The 22579-nt window shown below is 48.7% G+C and overlaps 1 protein-coding gene across 3 annotated transcripts in view; it reads left to right on the top strand.

Annotated features, from left to right (window-relative positions):
• Window positions 1-202: 202 nt before the first annotated feature.
• STARD8 (StAR related lipid transfer domain containing 8) overlaps window positions 203-22579 on the top strand; it is a 113157-nt gene continuing 90780 nt past the window's right edge. Inside the window, exons 1-3 of one of the 3 annotated variants that reach the window (XM_068956668.1) lie at window positions 203-490; window positions 1448-1552; window positions 2245-3589. In XM_068956668.1, the coding sequence (XP_068812769.1) occupies window positions 3080-3589 (510 nt within the window). In that variant the 5' untranslated portion in view covers window positions 203-490; window positions 1448-1552; window positions 2245-3079. Of the gene's footprint in view, window positions 491-1447; window positions 1553-2244; window positions 3590-22172; window positions 22352-22579 lie in introns of those variants that run through there. The other 2 variants (XM_068956676.1, XM_009677319.2) reach the window with 2 other exon arrangements.

The following is a 22579-nucleotide window of genomic DNA, read 5'->3' as shown; positions in this document are numbered from 1 at the left end:
TCTCCTGGTGGCTTTGACCTAGCCCACAGCGGAGGTATCTAGCAAAAAGCTCTGAAGGCAGCAAGTAGAAGGGGAAGGTAGGGGAAATCTGCTCTGTAATGAATCCTTCCTCTCTTTCCTATCTTTCCTCTTCACAAGAATCATGTTTTGTTTCTAAAACCAGCTTTATCTTCCTGCAAAACAGCAACGGAACAAAATGCAGCTGAAAATGAGTTTCTGCCTGGTGCCAAAAGCATTCAAGCATGCTTAACCATCTGCTGCTGGGAAGAAATCAATGTTGTGCTCCTACACCCAGAGATCCAGGCTTAAGAGCGACTCTGCCCTCCTCCAGCACAGTGGAAATACAAGTACACTGAAAGCCTTTCTCATTGCATGCACACTGCAGAGAGGAAAACTGAGGCAGCCCAAGCCCTCGTCTCTGGGGACAGGCTGTGACCTCCCTGCGTGGCTGAGAAGGGGTCAGCCTGCCTGTGGCCCAGGGCTTTCTCAGGTAGGCTGTGGAGCCCAGGAGGGTGGTGCGTGGCAGGGCTGCCGTGGGGAGGAGGAGGAGGAGTCTTTTAGCAGCAACTTCTGCAGCCCCAGGAGTTGGAGGTTTCAATTTTTACCAGCGTTTTGTTGAGGGGGGGGGAGGGGAGCAGGGGGGGAATGTGTTTGGTTTTTGCTAATTGATGTGTCCAAATGTTATGAAATGCAAATTCACAGTCCAGAAACGAAGGGTGTGTGCATGGGTATTTTTATTCTCCTCCCCCCCCCACCCCGATAAGCCCTCGCTATCGGACAGCGCTCGCTCACAGCCTGGGCAAAGTTGAAAGGTTCCTTCGGTGGGAAAGCCGCTGAGCCCTCCAGGCTGCCGGCGGGGGAAAGCTGAACTGCCTTCTCGGACGCTGCTGCTGGTGTTCAGGGAGAGGCTCTGTGCTCGCCGGGAGCCTCATGGCAGGTTTCTGTTAGTAATCAGTGGCAGCCCACTTGCAGGCAGGCAGATAGGAGTGCGGTTTTGCCTTTGGCAGCTGTTTGCACGCAGCTCTGAAGAGCGGTGTGGCTGTTGTCCAGGACAGTGGATCTGGCCTGTGGGTCCTTCTGCATGCTGCCGTGCAACCTGGCACTGAAATTGCAACTCTTCTTCTCAAAAGAAGGCATTCTTGCGTGCAGCTCAGTGATTACTATCGGATAAAGCTTACATTTAGCATTCTTTTCCCCTGAAAGCTAATCTTTTAAGGCTAATATTCTGTGTGCTGGATTGTATGTTAGGGCACATGAATGATTTTATTAACAATCGAAAAATGAGGAATGACAGATGACTTTCCCAGTAAGATTGCTGACTGTTGCCACAGCGAACCTGTCATTTCTGACCTTTGGCTTTCTTGACAAGTGATTGATGAAATGGCTACAGGAACTTGAAGCAAAGCCTGAGATTGCTAAACCTTCATGCTGTTCCTATTCCGCCTAGGGGAAAGACTGCATACCCTCCTCTTCTGTGCGAAGGTTTGGGCTCTTTGGGGTGTTCGCAACTGGACAGTGTTGGCAGGGAAAACCTTTCTGCAGAGCAGCAAAGGTAAGCTGGATCTGATGAACTGCATTGAGCAAAGTAGGTATCTGAATGGAGACATCACAGAGTAAAATCACAAATGGGAACAATGTCATAGGGAGCTGATATACCTGTGGCTGTCCCTTTTTGACCAAACTAAGGGACGCTGCATTGCTTTGCTGTCATCATTGCTTTTCTTCGAGGCAGTGCTTGGCAGAACGTGGAGTGCTGTGCTGGGGGCTCTGTGTGTGTGCGCACGCCAGGGGACATGTCCTTGAGAGATGGAAGAAAGGCAACCCTTGTTTCTAGGGGTTTATTCCAGGTTTTGTTCTCAGTCCTGGTAAGAATAAGCTATAAAAATGTACTTGTCAATATGGGAAGTATGGCTTCATTATTACAACCTTTGTTATTTTCCTTGAACCTTGTCACCCTCTGCATGCATGTATTTCAGAGTTCAAAGCTATTCAGTTGTACAGGAAAATGAATAGGGAGAGTTTTGTTCAGTTTGTTACAGCCTTACTGTGCCTGGCACATTTATACGCTTGGGCTTTCAAAGCCATCTGTTTCTGATAAATCTGCTGTTTGTATTTTAGAATGAAGGAAGGGAACTGAATGTCAATAAGAGCCTTAGGGACTGAAGTCGTCTTTCTGTAAGAAAGATACAGGAGGGCAGCAGCTAGGCGAACTTTTGCCACACTGATGCTTCCTTTTTGCCATAGGTCTCCTGATGGGAGGGACTGTTCTCAACACAACATTGCTAATCTTACCCAGACCTGGGAGAGGAGAAAATGGAGCAATCGATACCTATCTCAGCTGAACTTATCTTGTACGTGTAGAAGGCATTGCCCCAGCTCATCAGATGAGGCCTACGATAACGTCTCCTATGCTGTACTGGCATGAAACAAAACTTCAGACGGCATCCAAGTGAAACAGGTCTCAACGAGACCTTTCCAAACCCTGTCTATTCCCCCAGCTCCATGACACTGGCAGGATTAAGAGTATGCTGTGAAACACAAGCCCATTCTAAAATGGTGAAAGGAGTTCCCTATTTTAAAAGAGAAAGGAGGAATGTAAAGCGAAAATGTGGGGATAGACTAAACAGTGGTCCTAATGAAATTACATGCCCATCATCTTTTGCAAGCAGTGTTAGTGTAGAAAACATATAGGGAACTATTATAGAACTTAAAACCACTTTTTTTTTTATTCCAATATATGCAAGATATTCTAAAGCACCTGTGGACCTGTTTGAAAATTAGGCTAGCTATGCTTTAGAGAGTACTGGCACGTTAAAAACAAATGATCAAGAGTTCAGATGCTGCGGTGAGTAAACCGCACGGAGATACCTTGAATAGAATCATCCCTTTCCAATTGAATGAAATGGAAACAGGGATCAAGAAAACAGGGAAAAACAAAATAAGTGCCTTCTAGTAGGCACTAGTAGGTTCTGCTCTAGTAGAACCACCTTCTAGTAGGTGGTTCTTCCTAAGGAAGAACTAACTGAAGTTTTTTGCATCACCAGTTTTTTCATCAGGCAGTGATTTCTGTTCATGGACAATGGATACCAAGAACAATGAATACAGAAGAAGGCTGCCTTTTATTCCAGGCCAGCAGGATGAGTTTCTGACATTATACTGTTTAGTTCACAATGAAGATGAAGGCATCTGTGGCTCTTTCTGTCTGAGGTATGGTGAGCTCAAACCCAGGGATGAACCCGACTGTGCGTTGATAGATGACTCTGCACCTTCTCTAGGAGAATCTTTCCCTGTGAGAATCTTGGAGCACCACCCCAGCACCATCAGCTTCAGAGAGGACTGTGCGTGGCACAGAGGCAGTGTCATGAACAAGAGCAAACTTTTTGGCAGAGATGAAGTGTTGGTCTTTAATGAACTTTCTCAGCCAAAACATGGGCATCTGCTTGAGCAGTGTGAAAAAGATCCGAGATGTCAGCTTGAGTCACACAGGGCAGACCTGAGGAGAGACTGCTGTATCCTGCACAGGGAGGAAGCAGAAGTTAATGTCTGTTGTCTGTCTCCTGGAGAGAGAGAGAGATGGCCTGTCTGTCCGGTAAGTTTATCTTTATGGCATATTTGCAACTGGAACCAAGGCGTTCCAGAGGGGCTGGCAATTGTGGGTGCCTCTTACCTGTGCCCTCCAAATACCTGAAAGGCACCCTTGAGACGTTCAGTTGTTCCTGAAATTTAGGCACCCTTTTGAGGCAGACTTTTGAGTGTCTTTATCTTCTCTATATCCTGTTTCAGGCCAGTGAAGGTATGCAGTTCAAACCCTGTATATGGAGTTGGCTCCATACCCTTTACTAGTCTGTCTTAAGCCCAGGAAATAGCTTCCTGCTCGCCATGTGGAGGTGGTCAGAGTGGCGCAGAGGTATATCAGGGGACTGAGGGCAAAATACGTGCCCCTCAAGGTCTGCAGGAAATGGTATTAAAACAAGTAGCTCTGTGAACTATGGATTTAAGAAAGGCTGGCTTCCTACGCATTTGTGTCTCTAGTATTTGTGTCTCTAGTTGATAACTAGCTTTGCCTAAAGTTTTTCCCGTGGTTGTGGGACCAGCAGGCTCTTGGGTGGACTCTCTGGCTTGTAATGTTTGGGCTCCTGCTGCAGCGTTTCTGTCTATTGGAGTCCTGATGAGATCTCTGTCCCCCTTTAAACCTCTATTCACAATAAACTCTCGTTAAGTATTGTTTGCTTGAAAGTGGCTGATGGGCTCCAAAGCTCCTAAAGCAAAACACGTGCACACACACGCGCGCACACAAGATCTCAGAAGCCTTGTTTCCATAGCTGTTTTCCCAGCTAAAAGCATCTGCTACGTAGATGCTACATAGAAGGGGTCAGGGCCTCCGGGAAGGGAGCTCCCAACCCAGCCACTACTGGATTCGGTTGTATTCCAGACTGGGTGTTTTGGTTTGTTTTCTGGATACGAAAAAACTACTTGTTTCTCCTGTAACTGAAACTACGATGAAGTTGTTGGACTCGATGTTGATTTTTAGGAGTGTTCTTTCCTTGCTGAGCCAGCCGCTCTGCTCGAGTGCTATGCAGTTTTTCTTCCCAGCCTAGCCCTTGTTTCACCTTTGCTCCTTTGTAGCTTTATTGTCAGGCACCAGCGTGTCATCTTGTGATGTGGTTATGTTAAGAGGTCTCTGTTCATGAGCTGAGTCAATTGGTTATAGCAGTGGTCAGGGAATTAGTTAGTGCTTCACTCCTCCCTTATATATGGCCAGGAATTAATTTTCACTGGTTTTCTGACATAGACTGTCTCTCTTCCCTATGTTTGGGTCTACTGCAATGGGCATCCAGGAATCAGCATGGCACTTGATCTTTTTATTTGTACGGATATGTTGGACTTCATATGAACCAGCCTTAGATTGACCAAACAACTAGCAGAAAAGTAATTTCTGAAAACAAACTGAGCTCTCTACCACCTGAAACTTTTTCCTGCCATTAAAATAAGTACGTATATATGCCCTGCTCTGTTCTTTGCTCAAGCAAGACGGGTGCTGCCAGGGAAGATTTATGGGGGTAAAGAGAGACTTGGAAGTTAGCAGCTCTCTAGATCTGCTGCTTCCTTTTCTTGCCCAGAACAAATTGCTTATCAGTGTTCATACTTTCTCATCTCACAGAGGGGAAAATTAATAATAATAGCTGTCTGTTAAGAGGATTTAATGAGATGTCAAAAGTGACCTGAGAGCCCCTGTAAAAGAACCCCTTACTGTTAAGGGAACGATGCTGGTGGAGGATAGCAGCACGAACCCTGGTGCTAGCACCACGTGCCATCAGTCTTCGTGTTAGAATCACACTGCATTCAGCCTCAGAGCAGCTTTCTGACATGGCCTGGAGAAATCAAAGGCATTTGGCTGTCGGGAGTTTTTTTTGCTCTGGGTTCTTACTAGTAATGTATCTAGCAATTCCCCCTTCTTATCTACCTGCTAGTGGGTGTCAGACTGTGGTGCCTTGCATGGTTCCTGGGGTCCCTGCAAGCCACTTAAGCTTCAGCCTGTGTATGGCTTTAAATATACCAATTGCTGTGACCTTTCTGATTGCATTTGCTAGCTCAAAGCTTGTAGACTGTGCTCAAAGCATACAGATTGTGCTTGAATTGCCACCTAGTGCTCTGGCTGTGTCATGCTCAGTCCCATAAGGGTCTGATGTATCTAGATTGCATAGAACCCTGTCTGCGTTCTCCCCACAAAGCCCCAAATGCTCAGACCAAGCTAAGAAGCGTATGTCCTTTCTTGTCCTGTAAGAAGCCAAGAACATATGTCCTTTTCTCCCCTAAGAGTGTTTTCGAGTTTGATATCCATGGCCATGTGTATGTTTGCATCTTCATGCATCTTCTGAATTTGGGGATGAGCGTGGGCTCAGGCCTGTGTGTGACTGACAATGTAATACAATAATTGACTTTTCAGACTCTAAGCTAGAAAAGGGTGCAGAGTATTCCCCTTCCTGCTGCTCATTGCTACGGCAGCCGGTTCAGTTGAGGGAACCAGTAAGGGCAGCTTACTGTGGTTGAAGTGGCTGCAGAAGGCTGATAAGAATCCAGTGTCATCGTGATCTGATTCAGCTGCAGCGTAGGCAGCCTCTCCTCCCCGCAGCCTCTCCCGTGGCGGGCGGCCCTTTGAACTCTGTTACGCCTTTGAGGAGGGAGCGTGGAATGAGAAGGCTGGGTCTCCCTAAACAAGCATTTTCTTGTTATCCTAAGGTACATATTTAACTGCCTTGCTTACGGAAGCCAAGCTTTTTTCCCCTCCTTCCCATATGGAAATTTCTCAGTCTGCTGAATATTTTGTTTTCTCTCTTCCACCAAGGCACTGGGCTTTCATCTCTGGCTGCAAAGGATTACTGTCAGTGCATGAAACAACATATCTCTAGACTGAAGAAATATCTCTGGTAGGGAATAAACACAAGCTGCAGGGAACTCTGAACTCCAAGCCTGTAATTCTCGGATACTCTGTTTTCACATTCACTAGGTGACCGCGGTTTTGGTACTAATGGTTTGGAAGACCCTTTGCAGGGAGATCTTAATAGGTTTCCATTTTATTAGTGAGCGTTTCTTCAGTGTAATGCAGGTGTTTGCTCCCATAATACTTGTTTCACTCATGCAAGTACAGACTGAGCTGTGAGGAAGAGGTATGTTTCCAGCTGAATTTCTGAGGACTGCAGGGTGATTATTTTTCCCTGGGTTTCCTTTTCTTTTTCCTGACCTCTTGCTTGGCTGCGCTCCTTGCCTCAAAGGCTGCAGCAGCATCTTAAAAGACTTGCCTCCAGACACTTGGATCCGATGCCTTTTCCCTGTAGTTATTGGTATTGACCTGACCTACTGCAAGGGAAAGATTTCAGGGTGGTGTCCTTTTGCCATGGGCAAGCTGGCTGTGAAACACCTGCTTTGAGGATCCTGGAGCTTCCAGTGTGGTGAGGGGCCTGGCCCGGTGCAAATGAGAGCTTTCGAAAGGACTTGGTTCGGGGGGGCTGTTACGGGGAAAGCTGTTACAAGCCAAAAGCCAAGAATAGGCGTGGGCAGTACGGACTGACTTGCATCCGGGTGAGAAGGATAATGAGGACTCTGTCCCAAATGCTTGGTTTGGTGATGCAAGAGGGGGAAGGAGTTGAGAGAGCAAAGGTATGCAGGTGGTGCATGCGGAGAGGGTGGGAAGAAAGCGGTTGCCCACACTGGAAGGTGCTACTGCTGTGCTCGGATACTTCAGCCACTGCTGTCATTGTCGCTTCCTGCTTCATGTCAAGTGCTTCTCTCGCTTGGCCCCAGCGGATCTCCTCAGCTTCTTTATGGACTTCTGAGCCTTTGTGTTACTGCAGTATAAACACTGGTAAGAATGTCATGTGAAGGGCTAGGCCCCTTTGGCAAACAACGTGGCAGCTCCTCTCCCTCGGTCCTGCTGCCACTGAAGAGGACAGCAGTGGGGATGGGACCAGACCGCGTGAGAGGGCAGCAGGAGGCTGGGGGCCTCCCTTACGGCTCTGTGCTGGCATGCTGCCTCCATGCCCCGCTCAGTGCGGCCCTGCTGAGAGGGGGCTGCCACCTGTGGGTGCTTTCCTTTCTGGGCAGCCTCCCAGCAGCACTGCCAAACTCCCTCTCCTGTCGTAGGATGGGGTGCTTGTTTTTTTCCACGCAAACCAAGAGATGAAGAATCCCTTGCTGGAGATTATGCTCCATGTTTGACTTCCTCCCAGGTGCCGCTCCTGCCTGAAGGTATCTGTTTAAAGGAAGGAGAGGACGATGTTACTGGTCTCCTCTGTTTCTCCCGCAGTAACTGATGGCACCCAACGCAAGGCAGGAATCTGTAACGATCTCATCAGCTTCTATAAGAAAAAGACAGAAAGTAAATTTCGAAGCTTAGCAAGAACGGCTGGATTTCACTTGATTTGTGTTTTCTGGTTCTTTTCAAGTCTTATTCTGGCATATTGCATTGCTGTCTCAGGATCATAAACAGATGTTGCAATTATTTATATCATGCACTTATTTAAAACCTCCCTCTCCCCATAATTCAGTCCTTCCTTAAAGAAACAAACAAATGCAGCTGAGACCTGGGATGTGGTTGCTGCCTTTCTTTCTCAGGGCTTCTGAATTCTTTACAGCAACAGAAGCCCCAAAACAATGCAGACTTGCAATCAGCGCTGTAACCAGTGTGGTCTGGCATCCTGCCCTCAGCGTGGAAGACTCCTGGGGAAAAAAGGCTCTATGACAGGAATAGGAACCAGACAGGAGTGTTAAGATGGAGCAGAAGTTCGCGCAGTTCTAGCAGATGGTTCACCCTTAACTGCCTCAAGGCATCTTTATAATTGGAAAAGGAAAGGTGCTTTTGTTTTGATCTTGTATTTTAAGAGACTTGTAACCTGACGGTGGAGGTTTAGGTTTGGATGTTTCCAAGCTGGTGGGTTTGAATCTGAGAAACAAGTTCATGTTGCTGTTACTCTTCATCTAAATGTCAACGGAATCCTTTCCCTTACTGAGCAGAAGGGCAAATAACAAATGCAGAACTGCAGAGCTCAGCATTTTTCCCTGTTTGAAGCTGTGTTGCTGTTTCAGTCTTTAAATAGTCAGAATAGAGATTCTGCTCTTTAAATCTTTGATTCCTTTGCTTTTCCTCTTCTAGTTCTTGATTTACTTTTGATTAGGGAGCTAGAAGACATAAATCCAGCTCGGCCCTTGCATGCAGCGTTGGGGAGTTGCTGCATTGCTAGCAGTGTGGGTCCAAGGGCGGTACGTTCTCATCAGGGTGAGCCTGGCAGCCAGAGGCCCCAGTGGCGGCAGGGGGGCCGGGGGAAGAAAAGAATTTGCTGTTAAATAATAATGCTTTTGTGCGTGTGAGTGTTTGCATAAAGTGTTTTCTGAAGTTTCCTTTGAGTTTTTCTGGCATTTCCAAAGAAGGTTAGCAGCAGTGTGAGTGGCTCCCGTCCAGCCTGGAAATACCTCTTGAGGCCTGTGGTGCTGTGCCAGTCGACACAGGCCTGTCGCTTGCTGTCCTGCTCTTTCCCCTCATAAAGTGTCTGTTGTTACTAATGCAGTTGATTGCCACAGAGATGCCCCTTCTTCAGGCCGGGATTTTTTGACTGAAACGGTGCCAAGAGAAACGGTGCCAGATGTTGGTTTGTTTTAAATGTCTTCTGTGATACTTCTGAAAGGGAGGAGCAAAGAGCAAATGTCACGTGAGCTTCATATTCCTGCGTCTTGCCTTTACCGCTTGGTCTGGACTTGCAGGCCTTGGCTGCATCTGTCCGGGGACTTCTCTCAGCGCTGAGGAATTCCGCTCTTGACGTGCGGCCCTTGCCTTGCACCGTACCCTGGGTAGTGGCAATGCCCTGGGAACACGGTGCCAGGCGTGCCTGCGTCCCCGTGAGCAGCCAGCCTGCTGTGGCGAGAGCCAGGCCAGCTGTACCCACGGTGGCTCCTGCCAAGCTGCCGAAGTTAGCTGTACCCCCCTCCTTGGCTTCCAAGGCCCAGCATGACTTACTAGCCCTTCTATAAGGGGCACAAAAGCACAGAGCTGATACCATCTGCTACGGTGCCTGCAGGATCAGCCCAGCTCCAACTGGTTTTGATCAGCACTAGCCCCGCAAGGCTGGCAGGGTTTCTGGGGACAGCCCGGGTATGTTCCCCGGTGCCCTGGCCTCCCAGCTGTGTTCCTTGATGCTTTGGCAAGGAGGCTTGTTTGGTCAGACAGCGTGTCGGGCACAGCACTTGGCCCATGGTAATAATCCTCCAGAGACCCCAGATACTGGAGCATGAAGGCAGAGGCTAATAAGCCAGGCTGAACACAAGCTGACTTGGAGAAACCCCTGGGCTCTGTCCCCTTTGTGCTTCTTTATGCTCTGGACTCGGGAAGCACACGCTGAAGCTTTGGGCCATCAGGGTATTTTGCTTTGGGCTTTGTACGGTGTGAAAGCAACGGTACTGTTTCCCGGGACCAGCATCCTGCAAGCCGCGTGCCTGTTTCGCACTGCCCTCTACCTAAACGCTGTGCTGGACGTGCTGTGTCTCCAAACGCAGGGTGTGGACCCTTTTCTGTGTAGATAGTCCAACTCTGAGTAAGTGAGAGGAGGCTGCCTGTGAGCTCATCACGCGGGGGTTAAACTTGCAGAGACCTGCCCTAATTTACAGGGAGCTGAGTACTGCACCTGACATAGATTCCTCTGTCGTCTTAATTAAGCCAAATCCTTGGCTAGAAATATGGCTGGGATCTTCCCGAGACAGGACAGCTGTCACTGGAACTATGTGCTAAAATATATGAGTAGGTCAAATTTAGTTTATTAAATGGCATTTAGTCATGAAAACCTGAAAGACAAATGCGTCTCTGTTGCCTGGGAGGTTTTTTTGGTTGTTTTGTGGGCTTTTTTTTCTTTTTTTTTCCGATGAGTGTTTTGGGTATTGGAGGCATGTAGCCAGGCACCAGCCGGAACAAGTCCCTCTCGAATCTAGCCAAGCGGAGGCTGCGTGCGTCTGCACATGGGTCGTGTTCCTCTGCCCTCGCGCCCTTCCAGCCCTTCCTGTGCCCTTCTCCAGTAGCCCTGCCCCACGGCAGCGTTTTGCTTCCGTAGCATGAAGACTTACCTGCTTTTCCCGCCCTGTTGGCGCTTCCCTCGCTCCGGCCCCGCAGTCTGGCTGCGGGACGGGAAGGCTGAGGGAGCCTCCTGCTAGATGAACTGCCTTTCTGGCCCTGGGCTCTTGTTTAGGGCGTGGGCGTCTGGGGCTGTCACTCGGCGCTCAGATCACAGGATCGAGTTAAGCTGTGCCCTAGGACTCGCTCCGTCACTGGACTGTTAATAGCACTGGTCTTTGTTTTTGCTATACATCTGCCGTGTGAGCCGTCCTGCTCTTGCTAATAATAAAGGATGCTAATAATTGTTAGTCTGGCGCCTGTCTTCTGGGGAAGAAGACTAGGGAAATCTCCCAGCCAAGGTCAAGCAGTTCAGTAATATTCTTATGACAGAAAACTCACTTGTAAGCATTCTATTGATGGTGCTTTTTATATACAAAAAAGCAACCTGTCTATTTTGAATTTGTTTTTTATGTTAAAGATGCCTATATGCTAATTATAACATAATAGCAGGTTTTTGCTGGAGGTCTTTCTGGCATCAAAGTCTTTGTAGACTTCTGAGATACGTAGTCTTAGGTGCTTGATTTAAATAGACTTAAAGAAAATCATTTATGGCTATACCTGTTAAATAGTCCCAAAAGCTATTTCCCTTTTCCTTCTGTATTACTCGGGTCTCTTTGTAATTTCTTTAACTAGTCTGTAATTCCTTGAAAAAGTCACTGCGTCATTTATGATCTTCTAAATACATTTATATAATGACCGCCACCCTGATCAAAAGCCCTGAGGTACTGCAAGATCACAAACTTCAGCCGGTCAACTTCAAATAGAGACAAACTGAGGCATGTATAAAGATGAATGATTTGCCTGAGGTCATGTGCTGAGCCAGTTGGCTTGGAAATAATAATTTAAAGGCTGAGACCAAACGTCCTTCTGTGAGTACCAGCTACTGCAGTTTGTCTTTCAATCAGAAATGAGATGATGAAAACAAGTTGCTTAATATGGTCGCTCTAAAGGGAACGGTACTTGCATGTCAGATTAGAAGAGCTTCTGCCACCGAACGTTGTGTAAGATATCCGTGTTTCTGACGTGGAAAGCTGGAGGAGAGGTTTGTGGTAACGCTCGTCAGGGCTGCGAGACAAAGCGCGCTTCTCGCAGCGCGTGCCCCTTTCCCGGAAGGAAACGGTTCTCCCGCTAACGTGATGCTGTTTAATGACTTCATGGCACAGCCCTGAATACGCGCTGCCCGTGTTCGCTCAGAGCGAAGGATCAATTTTGATGGTGACTTTATTCATCTGGTTCTGCTCTCAACCTGCAAATACAGTTTTTCACCTCAAATACTTGTTTCATTGAACTTTTGATTTTCAGACAAATCTAACTGCTCAGCACAGTAGTGGTTTTGGAGCAAATGCACTGCAATTACTTCAAAAAGAAAAAAAAAAAAAGCCTGAAAGCGTGGGACTTTCAGCTGTCCTAAACATGTTTCTGGAGACATCATGGTGGGAAGGAAGAGGGAGAACTCAGCTTCTCTTTAAAAACTGAACATGTGGTCACTATCTAGGGTAGTCATAACTCTTAAGTTTCTGATGCTATTCCATTCTGGAAATTATGCTCTGACAGTGTTATACGTGATGCTCTGGGGAAGAGCGGTGTTATGTCTGGCTTGTAGAAACCGTCATCTATAATCACACTCTGCCAGTGTTTCTGCAGCATAAACTTGAACAAATCAATAATTTGGAAAAAAAAAAAAAAATGCGTGCTTCCTTTCCGTAGAGAGGGCAGGGAAGGAGGGAGAAGGAATGTTTCTTTGAGGTGCTGGAGCTGACCGGGACAAGGCCTCGCCGAAGGGCGACCTACTGCCGTCAGCGGCGTTGTGCCCCGCGAGGAGGACAGCAGGGCCGTGGTCCGTCCTCCGCTCCGTGGACCCCGCCAGCTCCGCGCTTACCCGGCGCAAACGGAGAACGAACGCGTTGGCCAGAGCGCTGCCCCGGTGCCACCCTCCTCGGGCCCGGGCGCGGGCCGGCCCGTGGCTGGCGGACCTTCCTCTGGCCCTGCCGCGGAGGGAGCGGGGCTGCTCGTGGGCCCGAAGCCCGGCCAGCGGCACGTCCTGCAGTCGGTTTGTTTTTCGCCGCGCCCCAGCGGCGCGGGGATGTTGCTTTTGCCGCTGGTGTCGCTCTCCTCCTGTGCCGCGCGGTGAAAGCGGACGGGGGGATAGCCGCGGCGAGGGAGAAGGCCCGTAGCAAACAGGTTTGTGAAAGGCTAGCCGTCCTGGGGGGAAGCCAGGACAATCTCATTAACAAGGCTGAAGTTTTTAACTTTGATAGAATTTGCTGATTCGAAACTCAAGCTGTTGGAGTCGTCAGGCGTCCGAGCGAGCGTCGCCCACAGCTTACGCCTTCACGGAAGTCGCAGCGAGACGGAGCAAGAGCGCACCCCAGCTCGCGCATCGTGAATTCCACAGAAATATCACGGGCGACAAGCTTCAGTAGTGTCACCTCTGATTTAGCAAAAATGGGGATTTTTGAGGGTCTCAGTGAGGACTAGTCATCTGCAAAGTTTATTTGGCTTTTGTGCATATAGTGAATAAATCAATGTTTATAAATAAATATATTGGTATTTACGAATAAATCTTTTTTTCAGGAGAAAAATTTGGCCTTTACCAGGACTTTTATGGGGGACTGTTCAGTGTGGGATATCTTTTTGCAGTCTTGAAGAATTTGAAAAGAGGTCATAGACTTTGCATAGACTTTTCCAAACAAGTTCAGCGTTAATCTGGCGTTCAGCATTTCAGAATTAAGAAAAAGTTATCAGCATTTGAAACTAAAGATATCAGAGGAATGTTAATGCTATAGATAAATATCGTGAGGGTATAATGTTCTGCTTCTCACTCATCCGCCTCAGCCTTTAAAAAGAGGCTTATTTCATTGAGGACAATCCTTGGGGACTTGTCTTTTCTCTGCTGCCTTGGCGTTTGGGGGTTTACATCTTCTGCCTCAAAAGGGTTAATCTGGAGTGAGACTGCCCTACTCAAAGGAGTGGTGGTTTTCTTTTTTTGGCCACAGGAGCAGACACGTGGCGATTAAGTAATTGTCTAATTGTCTGTCAGTAAGGGCTGCTTTTCCTCTGGAGTCGGTTTCCACTTGCAGGCGCGGTGGTGGCCTGGGGCGGCACGTGGCTTCCCGCCTTGCGGAGCGCGCGCCCCGCGAGCACGTGCCGCGGGGGCTGCCTCCTGCGCCGGCAGCGAGTCCCGATCTGCCCGCGAGGAGCCGCGAGTCTCCAGTCCCTGCCAGGCCTTATGTAACGTGCGGGGCTAGCACGCGGCAGCAGAGTGGCGCTGGGGCTGGTTTTTTTCTCTGGAGGAAAAACATCCAAAAAGCCGCAAGGGTGGCAGCTCTTGGGGAGGAGTGGAGAGGTGCCAGGGACGTTCAGCCCGGTGGTTTGGTTCCTGGCGGGACCCCTCCTCCCAAACGCGCTGTGCTCCAGGCCTCGCCTCCCTCTGCTCCTCCGGCTTCCAGGAGAGCAAGTCTGAAGCGTGCCCCCTTGGACTTCCAGGCTCCTTCCCCTGTTTCCACTTCCAGTCGTCTAGCACAAAAGGCTGTTTTGTACAGCAGTTGCAGAATAAAGACCCGGGGCCCTATTGACAAAGGCCAGGATATTTTCCCTTGTTTCGATCGTGGCACAAGCCCATTTGGTATATTAATAGCTCACCCGTCATTCTTCAAAGTGGAAGCAGTAACTGCCTCACTGGAAATAACGCTCCTTTATCAATAAATGGCCTTTTTGTCTGTACGCCTATGTATGTCAAGTTTGAGTATGCTGGACTATAATCTTTTACAATGGAACCTAGATTTGCCAAAGCTGTTCCTTTACTGTCATCACTTTACAGTTTTTCTTTTGGTGCTACGTGTGCTCTTTTAGGGAGGTACTCTCTGGTGACCTGTGCTTTAACCGCTTCTCGAGAAAAATCATTGCCCTAGAAAGAGAGCTGTGGAGGTACTGTTTGCTTAGGTTAAGGAAGCAGTGATAGTGGTAGAAGCAATTTCTACTTGAGCAACAAAAGCCAAGAGCCCCATTATGACTGACAAGATTAGGGACCTATTCCAAGAAATAAAACTTGCATTTTTATTGTTTGTTCTCATAATCAAAACCAAACAGTCTAGACTATCATCTCAACTGACTGAGCTCAAAAAAAAAAAAAAGTTTACTTATGTTTCTGAAATGCAGTGTTGGAGACTGAAGCATGCATGTTGGGATTATTTTTAATGAGCAGCTTTAAGAGAAAAGGAGTAGAGCGCAAAGTGGAAAACCTGATGGGCGAACTGCTTGTTAGGCATGGTTTTGGTAAATCAGCATAGTAAAGGCTGAATCTAAAATTCATGATCTTAAACTTCTATTATTCTATGATAAAGGTCTGTGCATATCCATGAAGATGAGGAGGCCTCTGTGGAGAATCAGGTTTGTGCTCATTTCAAAACAGAAAAGAAAATGTGAGGAAGGGTGAAACCCTCTAACTGAGTGAGTGCAGGTTTTGCATTTGGAAGTGGTGCTGCGTACCAGGCAGCTGTGCTCCTTGTGCTTGTCATGATGAACTGTGGCCAAGCATGTTATTTAAATGCCTGAACAGATAGAGCTGGGCTTGGGGAAACTAGAGCATTTTGGCTGTATCTTGGCAGCAGCTTTGCAAATCTCTGCCAGAAAGATTTGGGTGTTTGTTTCATCTATTTAACTTCCTGCCTACCTTGGTACTCACAAATGAAAATAATATCCAGAAAGACTATGGTACATGGTGGAGTTGAGAAAAACCCCTTGTGGAACTGTGCACTTAATCTTCTGCCACTGTTTTCCCCTCATCTGTTTCCTCTGACATCTTGCTTGGCCTCTCACTGCATATAAGGGTAGATTTTAAGTGCGGACTTGAGTTGCTTGTCTGAGTGGTTACCCTGCACCCAGATTTATTCCTGCTAGAAGGCTAGCTAGCATCCGGAGAAATTCAGGCTTTCTAGCAAGTCCTTCATGACAGGTGGTTATGAAACTTTGTCCTTGTTGTGGATCACCAGGAGCGAGAAGAATTAAGATAAATGTTAAAGATGCTAAGCATGCATTCTGCTAAGCAAGCACTTTCTCCCTGGCACTGTTAAGTTGAGGTTTCTCTGAGGCTATGCTTAACTTTTCTTGACCAAGAATCATCTGCAAAAATACTCACAAGTCAGAGCTCCCCACCTCTTTTATCATGTCATAGAAAGCCCAGGATAGCCTATGGCTTTGGGAATGGGGAGCGTGGTCAGCTCTCCAGACAAGGCCCAGGGACTTGGCAAGACGATCTGCCTCTTAGGAGGATGGTTGTTTCCAAGAAGTCAGTTAGAAAATCGGCAGTAGGTGGCTGTGAGTCAGTGCCTGGCATTTCATGGAGTAGCACGGCACGCGCTCCCGCCTCGCCTCCGTGGGGGCAGCTGCTTCGCTGAGGAAGTTGGCTGGTGGCTGGCTCCTCAGGCTGCGGAGGGTACCCTGAGTTTGGGAGCGGTTGTGACAAGCGTAGACAGAGCACACTGAGTCACCAGCAGTGCAGGGTTGCTGTGAGATGGCAGGAAAAAATAGAATGTTTTTTAGTTTTGTTCAACTTTCATATATCTCAATAAGCTTTTTGTGGTCTTGTGCCTCTTCAGTGCTAGAATGAAAAGCCTAGTGTTTGGAGGTTTTATTTTGCTTGAACTTAGAATCACACAGGAACCTGGAGATTCAAGTGCCACTGTGGCTCATGAGTCCCTTGTAACCGGCCTTCATGGTTTCCTGTCATTGGCATCAAGCAGCCATTTCCTGCAGCTGCTGCCTCTTTCTGTCTTCTCCCCACCTTTACAGGCTGGCACAGAGCTCCTCTGCCCATGTGAGACAGTGGCAGTGTTGCACCTCTCCTGCCCTGCCTACTGCCCTGTGCTTCACCATCTCCTACAGCAGTACTTCTGGGTGTGGAGGATACACGGCGAAATCCCTCCTGGAAATGCTGAGTGTAAGATGTGCCAGTCCCCTCTTGTGCCAGTTCCTTTCCCTGGACAGCTTGTGTGGGCTGGGAGACCAGCTGGGAGTTGTGTGAAGTGATAGGCTGTCTCCCTCCTCAATGCTGAGAAACCTTTTGCTGTATTAGAGTGGGAGCAGCTCGGTCATGTTGCCAGTGCCTTCATAACAGAAACCACTGCTAACTGCCTTGTCTGCAGACTTGGAGAAGAGGCCAAGGTCATAAGAGACCCGTTTAAACTGCTGGTGGGCTCCAGAGACATCTCCATCTGGGTATGTGTATCTATGTGAAAACCAGCACTACTGTTGTGAAGTTTAAATGGAGAACTTTGGCCTTTTTGGCCAGGAAGCCAGCCCCTTCTGGTTAGCGCTGATGTCAGTGCTGGGAATGGCACTGCAGCTCAAACCCAAATCAGCTTCACTACCTGACTAGCAAGGAGCAAGGCGTGCCACGTACCTGATCTTCTGGCTGAATACAGTAGGGTCTGCAGAGCATCTTGCTTCATCTGCTCTGACAGAGGGACTAGTCATCCAGTACAGGAAGAGTTAAGTGCTGTTGTTGGAAAAGCATGTTCTCTACAAACTCCAACGGGTGACGCTTCATGTGGGCAGCAGGTTTTACACTTCTTCTCCACCCCCTTTTTCTCTCGCCACCCAGTGTCACACCCTCATATTCTTTGCTTCCAGTGCTGGAGTCTTTCAGCACCCGCCTATCAATTCGCCATTATTAAAATAAAAAGGTTACTGTTCCTGCTATGCTAATATGGCAAATGCTTGCTCTGCAAGTAGCTGCTCTCATCCTGACCTTTGGGAAATGCCTGTACATAGCAGAAAGTGGAAAATCACTGCATGCTAATTACTTGCTGGAACTGCTTGCTTCTAAGGAACAATGTGCCTAATGCTCACACTTCTTCAGACACCCCATGTTTACCAACAGAAGTGGGGTGGCCCTTGGGAGCAGTACCAGCAGTGATAGCTGCTTGTCTTGCCAGAGAAGGACATTATCTGGAAGGCTGCCAGCCTTTAGTTGTTATTAATACTGTGCCTGAGTGCTGAGAGCAACAGCAATGAGATAATAATAGCTCATCAATGGGATAAGAATAGCTCACTGGCTGCAGGCATGTTCAAAGGTGATGTCGGATCCTCTGGATGATGACCTGTTGTGAGAATATGCTGTACCTGTCCTCCAACATACCAACTCTGTCCCATGGATAAAAGAGAATGCAAGATGTTAATTTGCAGTATTAGGTTTGGTTGGTGAGCATCTTGATGAACCAAATTGAGTTTGGACAGTGTGGGCAACAGATGGGGCACAGCTGGTATTTGGCTGTGTGGAAACCTCTTAATAAGTTTGTATAGTATGTCGTTTTCTTTAAAACCACCCATTTAAAATGAACTCTAACTTAAAATGGACTCTTATGCAAGTCTGAAGGTGATAGTGGCGTATACACAGAATTAACAGAAATTGCTTTTGTCTTTTCAGTAGGGTAGATGCCTAAAGAGCACGTACATTAGGAATGTTGTGAAGAGACATGTGCAACAAGGGATTCTGTGTCCTGGCATCATTTTGCAGGAAATACTGTCTTTGGAAAGCTGTGTGTACATGTTTCAGCCACTCTGCTGTGGATCGAGTACTCAAGACCTAATCTTACTGAGGATAATATCCTGGCAGGCAGAAGAAGGATCCTAGATTTAAAACTACTTGAATGCTTTTGGGATGACTAGATAGGAAGAAGCTACAAAAATATGCAGAAGTCTCTCTGTGATTTGTCTCCCAGGGCCTGGGAAGGAGACAGCTTGCTTCTATTTGCACTGATAATTTTATTTTATTTATTAGCAAGTGGGAAAAGGACTTATTCCCATCAGAGCAATCTATGACACTAGGTGCTTGCTGTGTCACTTCTGTCAGTGCATTTCCAGTGGGTCGGTATAGTTGTGCTTAAAGCTTTGTGGCTTTCACCCTTTCAGGAAGGATTTTTCTTTTTTCTTTTTTTTTTCTTAATGAATGCCTGTCACCACCTGATGGGTTGCATGTGCTATCTGGAAAGTACGACTACCTGCCTTGCTAGCACTTTGCCTTCTGAAGCGTAGTGCAGCTGCTAATCAGTTAGCCTTGAATGGAAACAGTGACAAGACCAGGAGGAAACCAGAGTGGAAGCCAGCCCAGAACTGTCTCTGCTCTTTGCAAGGAATCCTTCCTTTAGAAAATTAGCTTAACCCCTAACATTGGGTGAAAAGGAAATGATGAATGAACGTGCCTCCTGTAGAGACCGTACTGGAGGACGGGAGGTCTGGGTCCCACCTGACCATGCATGCACGTACATCCCCTTGCCCACTTCCTGGTCTGTCAGTGTATTTTGCAGACACCAAACCCTACTGTTCCAGACCTGGGCTCTGCATCCGGCTCTGCCTTGTGCCTGAGCTCTGCACTGCAGGATCCCCTGCTACTAAGGCAATGACTACAAGAAATGTCGAGAAGTTACTCCAGGCGGTCTGGAGCGAATAAGGGCTGGTGACTGCCTTTTGCAGGATCACACAGCAAACAGTGGTAATGCCTTTCAGCAGCTCTGCCATGAGTGGATTCACCTGTAAGTTTTAAAACTCCAGTGCACCTGTACTGAGAGAGCTGATGAGGGTTGTTTGGAAATAGGCACTCTGTCCAGCTGCCTTCATCCAACACAGGGAAATATTTGCAAGTCCCTGGGGGGGTGGGGGGAAAGTGGCCTTTGAGGCAGGGATGTGTGGCCTGTGGGGCGCTGGTGCCTGTCAGACAGCAGTGTGTGTACGTAACTCATATGCATACCCTTTTACAGGTGAAATGGTTGGTAAGAAAGATAACCAGAGCTGAGTTGCCACCAGGTGATAAACTGTCTTCTTAGCCCTGATTGTTTAAAGGAGAGGAGAAAGGAGGACAACATGCAAAGCTTATGCTATGCTATGCTATGCTTTCGCATCTATCCAGGCCTGGCTGAGCTGGGCCCAGTAAACCAGGAAACACCATAAAGGAGCTGTGGTCAGTGCCAAGCCTGGGACTGGTGCCAAAATGTGAGCTGAGGAATGAGCAAGGGGGAGATGGAGGGAAGCAACTGGAACAGATGCCTGAGAATGACATAGTCTGCATGCCTGCCACGGGAGGAATGTTAATGCCGCTGGGCAGCAACCCGAAGGGTGTCCTGTCCTCTTTCCCCTGCGTGCTAAGAAAGTCCCTGGGCTCCCATCCCTCAGCGGTAGCTGTGCAGGTCCAGGGAGTCCTGGAAGGGTCCTTGAGCTGCGTATGGAGGTAGCTGTGATGCTTGACACAGGACAAGCTTCTCACAGGTGGGTGCAGCTTCACCAGCCCTGCTCCAGCTTTGTCGTCTTCTGTCACCTTCCATGACTTTGACCACTTTACTTGCCTGTAGTTTGTTCAGTGCTTGTTCTAATTAAAAAAATACACGGAGAGGGGCCTCAGTCAGTATCCTGTGTGTCCCCTGCTGTCATTCTTCTGTCCCCCCTCTTCTGCTTTTCTGATGTGGTGTGACCACTGCCTCCGCTTCACAGCTGAGAGCATCAGCGAGGCTGGGGAGGAGTCAGTGTTAAAAGACGCACGGGCCATCGCTGCAGGTGTCTCAGGTAGCAAGGCGCCGGCTTTGTAGATGAGTTTCCCCCCGCAGCTCCATGTTGTGAAGCCCAGGGTGTCCGAAATCCTCCAGAGGGAGCTCAGCCATGGGCAGTTGCTGCCGCACAGGGCCTCGTGCGGTGCTTGCGTGGCCCCGAGGCAGATAGGCAGCGACGGCTATGTTCCAGCCACCTCGGCCAGCGTCATCTAGCGAGACTGTTGTGAAACTGGTAAAGGAAATGAAGCTGATCCTGGAGTGTTTTCTCCCCTTTTCCCTGACAGTCATGATGCCCAGGCCTGAAATGTTCACTTCCAGGGACAGCCTGTGCTCCGTTCTCTCTCTAATGGAGATATGGGATCTGATGAGGCCTCTTCCCCTCAGAGGTGGTGATGCCAAGTGCTAGAGGAACGCTGTGCCCCTCAGGATGTCTCCGTGCTTGCCCAGCCAGTCTGCCTGGGCTCTGCTGCTCCCGCCAGCCAGAGCCGGTGAGGCCCGTGCGGGAGGGCAGCTCGTTTGCTCTGCCGCCACCTTCTCCTGGCAGTCCTGGCTCTCCTCGTCTGTGAGCGTGGCGGTTTCAGGGTCGCGTGGTGCCCGGGGTGACAGCAGGCTCCCAGCCCTCGCGCGGACACGGCAGGGCACTCTGAAGAGAGCTGGTGAAGGAAAGGGAAATGCAGCGGCTGTTCCCCACCGGCGCTCCCAGCACTGCGGTGGGCAGGAGCGCTCTGCTGGGACCCCCTTACCATTTCAGATGGGCTCCAGTGCTACGTCCTGGCCCGTCTGTGACCAACAGCGTTCACTGACATTTGGCAGAGGGCTCAGCTGCTGGGTGCAACATCTGCCCGGGTATTGAAATATAAAAGACATATTGTTCTGACAGAGAGCTGTGCACCTAGCTCATGAATAACAGCACATGTTCTGGTCCTGCTATGTATTTTGTACGGGTCCAGTGTTGGCCTGCGTGGTGCACGCTGCAGAATCGTTACTTGCTGGTGCGTGGAGCCGCGTGGCAACCTGGGGATAAGGAGCGAGCAGGAGTTGCGTTGTAAAGTGGCTGCTTATTTACCAACTGGTCTTCAGAAATACGGCTTATGCCTGGTGTGACTGCTGATCAACTTGTTGTAGCTTATTTTGAAATAGATCTCTTAAATCACAAACTAGTGGGGTTTTTCTTATGTGTCTATAAGAAGACTTCTAACTCGAAGGCCTGTATGCTTGATTACTTGCACAAAAGTTCGTGGCACTTCCTTTTATTATGGTCTTTCTTGTGAACAAATGCTAAGCTTGCACAAATGTTTGCAGGAGGAAGATAAGGAGCTGTGAATAGAGTCAAAATGAATGGCCAGGCCATGTTTGACTGTACTTTCCCCCCGCTACAGTTTTCTCGCAGCTATAGCCACAATGGCAGGCTTGTGGAGCCGCTGCCAATTGCTCTGCAGAAGAGCTCATTTCCCATTGTGGCTGCAATGAAACTGGCTGCACCTGAGTGTGAAGGGTTTGTGGGCTGTGGTGGGGGCAGCCAGGGACAGAAACGTTAACAACGCAGGGTACTGTTTATCCCTTAGGGAGAGCCCTGTGAAAGTGCATCTGTGACTGGTGCTGATGAGCTGGAGCAGGGGTTGGAGTGAAAATCTAAACCGTCTGGGGTTTGGATTTCCAGTGTCCTACATGTGTCTTTGACAGTGGAACTCTCATTTCTTTTGCTGTGTGGATCCTTTTCCTTCGCTCGTTCCAGCTGCCGGGGGACGGCAGCGCTGCACGGTGCGTTAAAGAGTCAGGAAGGAAAGCCTGTCTCTTTTTAAAACTCGCAATCTTCAGGGAATTTCGACTGCAGTCCAAGCCTGTTCGTAACCAACTGAATAACGGTGCAGGGTTTGAATCCTTCGGCCCGCCTCCGCAGGCAGTGCTCCCTCCTCTCGTCCCTCCCTCCCTCCCTCCCTGCTGCCGCAGCTCTGTCCTCCCTAGGTCTCTCTGCCCAGCTGCTATGTGCTGCAAGGAGCAACCTATGGATTTGGTGGGGTGGACTCTCCCCAGGGTTGGGGGGAGCTCCACGGCCTAGCTGACGGCGGGCAGGAGGATTGGTCCGCCTGTTCCCCAGGCCACCCTGTGCATCATGCCATTACTGGATTTTTTCTGGGCTTGCTTCAAAAGAGCCAAGGTAAGAAACTGCCTATTTAAATTGTGTCCAGGCTTTCTGACGCCCTGTTAATTTCCAGGAAAAGCAGCCAGGAGGGATGGATGAGGGAGGCATCTCAAGTGGTGCTTGAGTTTGTGTCCGGTGCCTGATTTGGAGGGATGTCATGCCTGTGCCACATGCACATGTGGAAAGGTTAATTGTGGATGCACCACATGTAGATACACATGTCTGTGTGCGCTGTTGGGTCCC

This window comes from Struthio camelus, chromosome 11, assembly GCF_040807025.1.
Source record: "Struthio camelus isolate bStrCam1 chromosome 11, bStrCam1.hap1, whole genome shotgun sequence".
Classification (NCBI taxonomy): domain Eukaryota; kingdom Metazoa; phylum Chordata; class Aves; order Struthioniformes; family Struthionidae; genus Struthio; species Struthio camelus.
This window is presented reverse-complemented; position numbering and strand designations above follow the sequence as displayed.